The sequence below is a fragment of the Chelonia mydas genome, chromosome 8, assembly GCF_015237465.2.
Source record: "Chelonia mydas isolate rCheMyd1 chromosome 8, rCheMyd1.pri.v2, whole genome shotgun sequence".
NCBI classification, from domain to species: Eukaryota; Metazoa; Chordata; order Testudines; family Cheloniidae; genus Chelonia; species Chelonia mydas.
The window spans coordinates 85,432,937-85,440,923 of record NC_057854.1 but is presented as its reverse complement, the minus strand read 5'-3'; the positions used below and the strand labels follow the sequence as shown (position 1 = coordinate 85,440,923).

The 7,987-nt window shown below is 37.6% G+C and overlaps 1 protein-coding gene across 1 annotated transcript in view; it reads right to left on the bottom strand.

Moving 5' to 3' along the window:
- Positions 1-1,196: 1,196 nt before the first annotated feature.
- Positions 1,197-7,987, bottom strand: part of ANKRD13C (ankyrin repeat domain 13C) — a 50,847-nt gene continuing 44,056 nt past the window's right edge. Inside the window, exons 12-13 of the mRNA XM_037907799.2 lie at positions 7,062-7,162; positions 1,197-5,528 (exon numbers count right to left, since the gene is read on the bottom strand). Of these exons, the coding sequence (XP_037763727.1) occupies positions 5,398-5,528; positions 7,062-7,162 (232 nt within the window). The 3' untranslated portion in view covers positions 1,197-5,397. The remainder of the gene's footprint in view (positions 5,529-7,061; positions 7,163-7,987) is intronic.

The window sequence follows — 7,987 nt, the reverse complement described above, 5'->3', positions numbered from 1 at the left end:
AATACTTCTCATAATTAACATTCCTAGGGTTACCATACGGCCATATTTTCCCAGACATGTCTGGCTTTTTGGGTCTTAAATTGCCATCTGGGAGGAATTTTTAAATATCTAAAAGCGTCTGGGATTTTGCCGTTATTTTTCCCCAAAGAAGAGTTGATCATTCAAGAAAGAGAGTGAATGTTGATCACTCAAGAGAGTGCCCGCTTTTTCCCCCTAGCTCCCAGCGTTCATGCCACGAAACAGTTGTTTCGCATGGCTGGGAAGGAGCAGGAACTCAGCAAGCTCAGGGGAGGAGGCGGGGATTTGGGGGAAGGGGTCCAATGGGGCAGGGAGGGGGTGGAGTTGGGGGAGGGACTTTGGGGAAGGGGTTGGAATGGGGGCAGGGAAGGGGTGGAGCTGTGGGCAGGGCATGAGCAAATATCCCCCCCCATGGAGTGTCCTCTTTTTTGAATGTTCAAATATGGTAACCCTAAACATTCCAGCATTTTACCGTAGTGTTTGACCTGCAAAGGATCATCTTGGTCCCTGCTTTTGCTGCTTTGATGTAAAGCTTGTAAATTGCCTGCTCTGTATGTGTGTGAGGTAACACCTCTGGCTCCTTTAAGATGTTAAGGAATCAGATAGCCTTGCTCCAAAGTGGTGTTGAAATTTACATCTATAAAGTTTTAGGCAGTGTGACTAAAAATCATTTTTCTCCTCAGGCACTGTCGCTCTAGTCTTGCAATAAAATGGTTTCCCCTCTTCATTCTAGGGTTAAGCTCTACATTTTTAATGTGGGTTTTGAAAAGACCCAGTTATAGGCTTCATGTCTTGAAGGCAAAAAAAATCAAAGGAGAGGTGAGGGGGGACACGAGTCCATGTTCTCTTTCATCCAGATCCATTTTAAATGACATGCTTCCAGTCATTTGTGGGAGCGACACAATTGCATACACCTAAACAGGCTCTGAAAAAAAAATCTGAAAAGATAATGGGAGGCCAGGGTTTCACATATTAGACTCCACTTTCCATTCACCTACTGTTGCTTAAGTGCAGCGGGTTGGATGCAGATCCTACAAACAAACTGACTTCAAGTGGAATTATATCTGCTCAAACTAATACAGGTGTTCTCAGGATCTGAACCTTACTTGTGAAGGTAACTTTTATTCTGAATACAGTATAGCAATAAAATTCCACATGAGAGATGGGAAGGAACAGGGTTATATTGAAAACTTCATATTTTATTTAAAAACTGACCAATAAAACATCCTTACAGAATGAGCTGAAGCACTCCAGCTTTTCAACTCAATCCTTGCTCAAACATGTACAAAGTGCCTACAATGTACACATTATGTAAAGTACTGTACAGAGTTATAGTTAAAGTTTTCACATGTTCAGTTTCAGAATCAAACAGCATCTTTTGGTCTTTATTCTAACAGATGATACAACCTAAAAATTTACTATTAGTGAAGGTGAGTTAAGAACACAGACCACACAAATAGTAAAATGCAAAAAGTGACCTTAAGTATCCATGATAATTACAAATATCTAAAGAAAATAAATGACTCTGCAGCATTACAGGAGATTTGTTAATAAAGTTTAAATAATGTAATTATCTTTGCATGAATTAAAAAATCAAGAACAAGTACATTTAAAAATTGACAGTTGCTTTGAATATATTACCAAACTTAAGGAGGGTTTCCAGGAAAATATCAAGTTTTGTAACCATCTGTTGATAAGTACATATATCAAGAACTGCAGCTATAAAAGTGAATAGAGTGACTGGAACAGCAGCTACTTAAAAATAAAATAAAATGCGTTCCCTTTTACCACAAATTAAAGTGGTGTTTTGGAAGACCAGTAAAACTGAGTTTGGTTAAGGAACAGTTCTAGGACTTTGCAAACATTCTGTTTCAGTTTGAGACTTAATGGCTTTTTTTTAATATTCTGAATCAAACATTTCAATCCAGATCCAGATCCAACTGCTAATTTTTAAAAAGTACCTAACATTTAGGCTTTCTTCAGTCTTGCTGTGAGATTCCTCCTCCCCATGCAGTGAGGAATCTTGAAAATTTAAAAGCTTGACTTTCAAACGGACATGGAATTCTTCATAACTTGCATCTCTAAATCTTGTGTGTTTTAGAATGTCCATGATAGTGGAAGATGAACATTTTTGTTGTTTTCCCAGCAGTATTAAGCTCTAGTTGATATTATACAAATAGCATACTTCCAAAAATGTCATGCTTTTTCAAACAAACAATCAGGTAACGGCCTTTTACATTCCAGTGTATCTTTTTGTAACAAATCCCTTTACATGCATATGTAAAGTTTTCAAACTATTACATGGCATGTTCATTGTTATGCTGCGGAAGCAAGCTGTGCTATATGCGTTCTGTAAAAGTACTGTGGCTGCGTACTCGACGGGACAAAATTATCCTTTACGTGGCAGGAAGGAAACGAAAGAAAGCTATGCCTGTTTACTCCTGCTACAATATAGATGCTGGTCTACAACACTGATCTCCTGTACTCACACCTCATCCCTCATTTGCTAAGACTTATGCCTTCTGTGTATTATTTAGGAAGCCACTCTTCAAAGTGCACATTTCACTAGCTGTGTTTTGAAATTCATCACTGGGAATGTCGAGACAGATTATAGTATCCCCAAAGGATTTGAGATGCAAGCAACTCTGCTAATTCTTACTTAAAATTTGATTGAGGCTGTCACTGGAATCTAATAGCAACTGGTCTGAAACAAAAGCTGGTTACAGTCAAATGATTCCTAATTGTATATCAGGAGACGTATTAATGAATGTAAGGCTTGATCCAAAGCCCATTGATATGTTTCCATAGACCTCGATGAGTTTTAAATCAAACAGTTCATTAGAGGAAAAGGTAGTCCTCTCTTCAGGCCCACTACTGATCTCACTACAGGTGGATTGTACCCTCTATTTTGTCTCAAAGCTTATTTAATGCGCGCCCCCCCCCCCAAATAATCCAGTTATATTGCCTTTAATATAAAACTCTCAGCTTCCAGCATCTCTTCCTATGGATGCAACTTTTATGATACAGGTTTGTGCACTGGTTTGGTTTTTTACATCAAAGTACTAGTTCCTTTCTTGTAATACTAAGAAAGATTTGATCAACTATTGATGTCTGTCATTGAGAAATATCCCAATTTGTCTTTGCAGAAATTGCCACACAGTTAAGTTGTGAGGTGTATCCATTAGTTTCAGAAATACAAATATTGTAGGAACAGGTTTAGGGTTTGTCACCCATGCTGGACTGACAGTACTGGATACTGAAGCCCTCTCACCATTTATCCTTAGAACAGTTATAGCTAGGGTAGCAGTGTAAGTTCCTACAGTGGGCCCTATGGAAGCTTAACCTTGACCTACAGCGCTGACAAGATAATTCTGTCTCCATCTACATAATTCTGTCTCACTTACTGCTAAGGATTTCAGCTGATGCCAAGGGAGGATGCAAGGTAGGTACCAATTCATGTAATCAATGTCAAACCTGAGGGACTCATAATTAGCTGGAAGAACTCATCACTCCTACTAAATGTTCAACACCTGTGACTGGTTAGGTACTTTGGGAATAACTACAACAATCTTACAATTCACTAGTGCTTTTTATTTTCATTCAGAACTGATCAATTTCTCTCTAGTGTATCAGTCACCAATCTGCAATGTAGATAGGCAAGTGTTAACCTTTTACAGGTTTAAAACACTACTGGAATGAAGCAACCATCCTTATTTCCTCCTGTCAGTCCATTTAGGCAACTGCTATTGAGGGTGAGACGATGGATAAACTGTGGATATTGTAATTCCCTAGGGCAGCCTCTTTGGATTTTATATAGACAGGGGCCAATGCCCTTTGAAAGAATTCTACTTTAACCATTTCCCAATAAAATCAATGTGGTTGACAAGTCTGCTTTTACTGTATCATGATTTAGCTATCTTATTTCATCATCCACCTGATTAGTAAGATTGGTTACCTTTACTAAGCACTGACGGTTCATTATAGATATTAAAGTTTAACATTTACTGTATTGATTTCTACTAAAAGTAGTTTAGCTCAGGTGCACAAAACAATTTTGAAAATTTACATTTCTGTACACTTGCACCACAGCACTGAGGCTAAATCTCATACAAACAAACAGCCAGGTGCACACATTCTTTCTAGCAAAATAAAGCTAGATTACCTTCAAATTTAGGACAGTGGAATGAATAAGTTAAAGAAGCCAAAACAATTCCTGATTTTAAAGCCTATTTTAAAAAATAAACAAACATACTCCATTATATGGCAAGGGAAGTTACACCCTTAGTAGTGAAAAAGTGCACATTTTAAATTTTTCCATTGTGAGTCCTATTAAATGTGCCCTACAATTACACTAGGTTTTCAAGAAATAAGTTTTATTTCACTTAACCTCTCTAACGTCTGAGATTGTGTCTTAATGCATCCAATATGTTCCAGTGTGCTGCTCCACATCAATATAAGATAGCTGCACATCAACCAGGGTATTATGGAGCAAGTCTCCTAACCAAGAGTAAAATAATGCAAGTGATGCAATTTCTAGGTAGATAAAGAATCTCCAAGAATGCTAATCAACACCATATCCATGAACACAGCAACGATTTTTAAACCAGCAGAGGGGTGAGAGGGAGGGAGCATTTGCAAATTCTTTGAAGGGAAAATTAGTAAACAACTTGCAGTGAAAAAATTAACAGTTCAGATAAAAACACGAATAGCACCACCATGGATTGCACTAAGGTGCTAAAGGAGGTACCTTATTCCCTGCAGAGTGAATGCTATTTCTGAAGTGTATTGCAATGTGTAAATGCAATTGTGTAACGGTTACCATTTGGTTCATTCATCTACAGAAAATGCATTCCTTCTAATATACGTTCAACTAACATTCAAATTACTGAACTATACATAATGTTACATAGTTTACAATTTATGGAAACAGCTTGAAAGAATATTATAAGGTCACCTTGTATAAAATGGGATGTTTAAAGGGCTAATATCCAGCTAAGACATTTCAGTTTTTGCGCTAATGGTCCAAGAGTGCTTTCTGTATCACCAAGAACAAATGTAAAAAATTTATAAACAAGTGACAGTCCTCACAGCTGTTAAAGTATCCATAGAGTCACTGAGGTGTCAAACTATTTCACTTGCAGCACTGTATGTATAAAAGTGTAAATGACACATCAGGAGACTTGCTGTAATTCAGATACTAGATTAGATGACCATTATAGTCAATTTCAGTACATCAGTCATACGTGTGTTCCCTTTTCTTCTGGATCATTTAAAAAAAGTTTCTCTCTTCCATTTTGACCCACTTCTATATCTGTGGGCTATTTGCATACACTTGCTTTCTCTGGGGTATGCTGGTATTGTTATTAACTTTCCAGTAAATCAGAGATCAGGAAAACGGCTGGGGTCCTCCTTATAGTCATCAGGAATAGTGAAGATGGATTCGTCAAACTCATCATAGCGAAACTCCTGAAACGTCACAGTGGCCGTGATGGTGGGAAACACAGGTATATCTGGAGAGCGCAGAGTGGCACAGTAAAGAGCAAAGAGACAAAGGGTTACACAGTTATTACATTATCAACTGGTTTAATAAAGTGTATCATTCTTGTGATTAGAGACTCTAGTTTTATGTTTCTGAATTTATTAAATATTTCGAACACATTACTGGCTTGTCTACACATGAAAATTAATCCAGAATAAGGCAGAGTGTGAATTGAAAGCAGATTAACTATTCCTGATAAAATAGAGTAGATTAATCTGAAATATTGCACTCTTACTGCAGAATAAGAACATCCCACACATGGAGTCAATCAGGAATAGCCACTCCTTGTGTAGAAAAGCCCTGAATGACTTGCAAAGCTCTAGAGGTTTGGTTCAGATGACAACCAAATTCCCAGTGCTTTGAATAAACATCTGAATTTATTAGATGAGAAAAATTGTGCTGGAAATCTCAGTAAGAGGCTCTTGCAATATTCAGGTTCTGGTCTCAAGTGGTCAAAATGAGTGCACAGAAGCCAGAATGGTTAAATAAAATTTCAAACATCAAGATGACTCTGCCCAAAATTTAAACTAAGTCTTAGAGTTGGGCAAATCAGTTTGGATTAAAACAAAAACAAACCTAAATAGTATTTAAAAGCTATGGACAAATTCACACAAGCAGTTCCCACTGAATAGTCTGGGGTTGTGATGTGTAACAAAAGGTAGGATTTGGTGTATTAAAAAAAAAAGTTCAAATACAGCACCACCCGGGTTTATAACAAATAACCCTAGAGCACCAGAGACCGTTTATTCTTGGATCTTTGCTGCTATTTGTGAACTGAGTGGGTTTGCTTCTTTATGGCCTAAGGTTTTGCTGTGGTTATCTGTCCATGCAAATTAGCAAATATGTTTTATCCCTCTGTTGAAAGAAACTGGAAACCTGCATGTAGTTTCTCATAGCTGATTTAAAGCAATCACGGGGTGCAAGAAATAGTAAATGTGGAATATATTCTGAACAATCCTTGAAGAGAAAAAAAAAAAATCAGCCATATGAGGATGTAGGGTTAGGGGTCCTGGCAACAGTCCTGATTAGAATCAGAATTTTCACAGGACGAACATTAACAAAAGTGTATTCCTTTACTCAAGGACAAGGTCATCCCTCAATTGAAGTGATCTGCAGCTTCCCTGGGAGCACCACACCATGCAGTCTTCACTTCAGAATGAGCCCCAGCACTAGGAAAGGGTAATTTTTTATAATCTGGAGCTTCCACTGTTTGATCAGGCCCTTTAGTGACTAGTAAAGCAAGTCACTTCTTGGTTGTTGACTCTTCTAATCCCAGCTATAAATATTCCTCAGTCTTTCACTAATCTAATAGGATTCTGTTTCTTCCATTCACCAAGGACTAGACTATACTCCTCTAAACACTGTGGCAGCCCATTGTAGCAGAGAATTAAGTTTCCTTTATATAACCAAAAATCAACAGTTTTACACAAATTTAGTCATTTCAATTAAACACCTCCACTTCTTGGGAATGGAGGATCTTAACAGAAGCTGAAAGTCACCTTACCTAGCTTTACAGGAAAGCCTGGTGGAAGCTTCATCTGAACGAATTCTCTAAGTTTGTTAAAGTGCTTGAAGGGTGCAATTACTTCTAAAACATTCAATAATCTGAAAAGGAAAGTGCATTTTTATTAGAAGCTCTTCACTTTTGCCAGCTTAATTTTTGTTCCAAGAAAATTTAAACTGATGCAATGGATAAGTAACTAAAAGTTAAGGGACTGAAAATTAGTGCTCTAAGTTCTATTATATATACACACACACACACACACACACACGCACCACACACCCATCACTCCTGTGATGACAGAGCATTGCTGCTTTGACTTAGTCTTAGTGACAGTTTTAAAGTCCAATTTCTAGTAATCCACATCTTAACATATGGCATGTAATAAAGTGGGTATGAAAGCTTTTGTTTCTAGCCTTGGTGAATCATGAGAAATTGGATCTTAAAATCATGTTGCCAATTACTATTCTTCCCTTCTCCCAACACTTCAAAAGTTGAATTCTAACATGAATCTGGCATCATTTATATGGAGATCTAGAACTAGGAACCTAAGCTTTAAACTATCACAAAGCTTAAATCCTTAGCTTTCACCCATTATTGTCTCACTACCTGTATTCAATATCAGCTGCTAAAAAAACCTGAAGCTGCAGAAAGTGGGGAGAAGTGAGGGGCGGCATGTGGGCAGTATGGACCAATATGGAAAAGGTAAAGGCTATTTACAGATTGGGTTTCATCCCATTAATATTTTTCCATATTCACTGATCATTGCTTTGTACAAATATCTGTCATTTTAGAAGAGCTAACTCACTCCACTGTGGATTTCTGAGCGAAAGTTTGAGAGAATGAGTCAAACTGCTGCTGATAGCATAAACCATTCCTGTTTCCTTGTCCAAGAGGCAGTATAAGAAGTCAATGACATTAACGGGGAA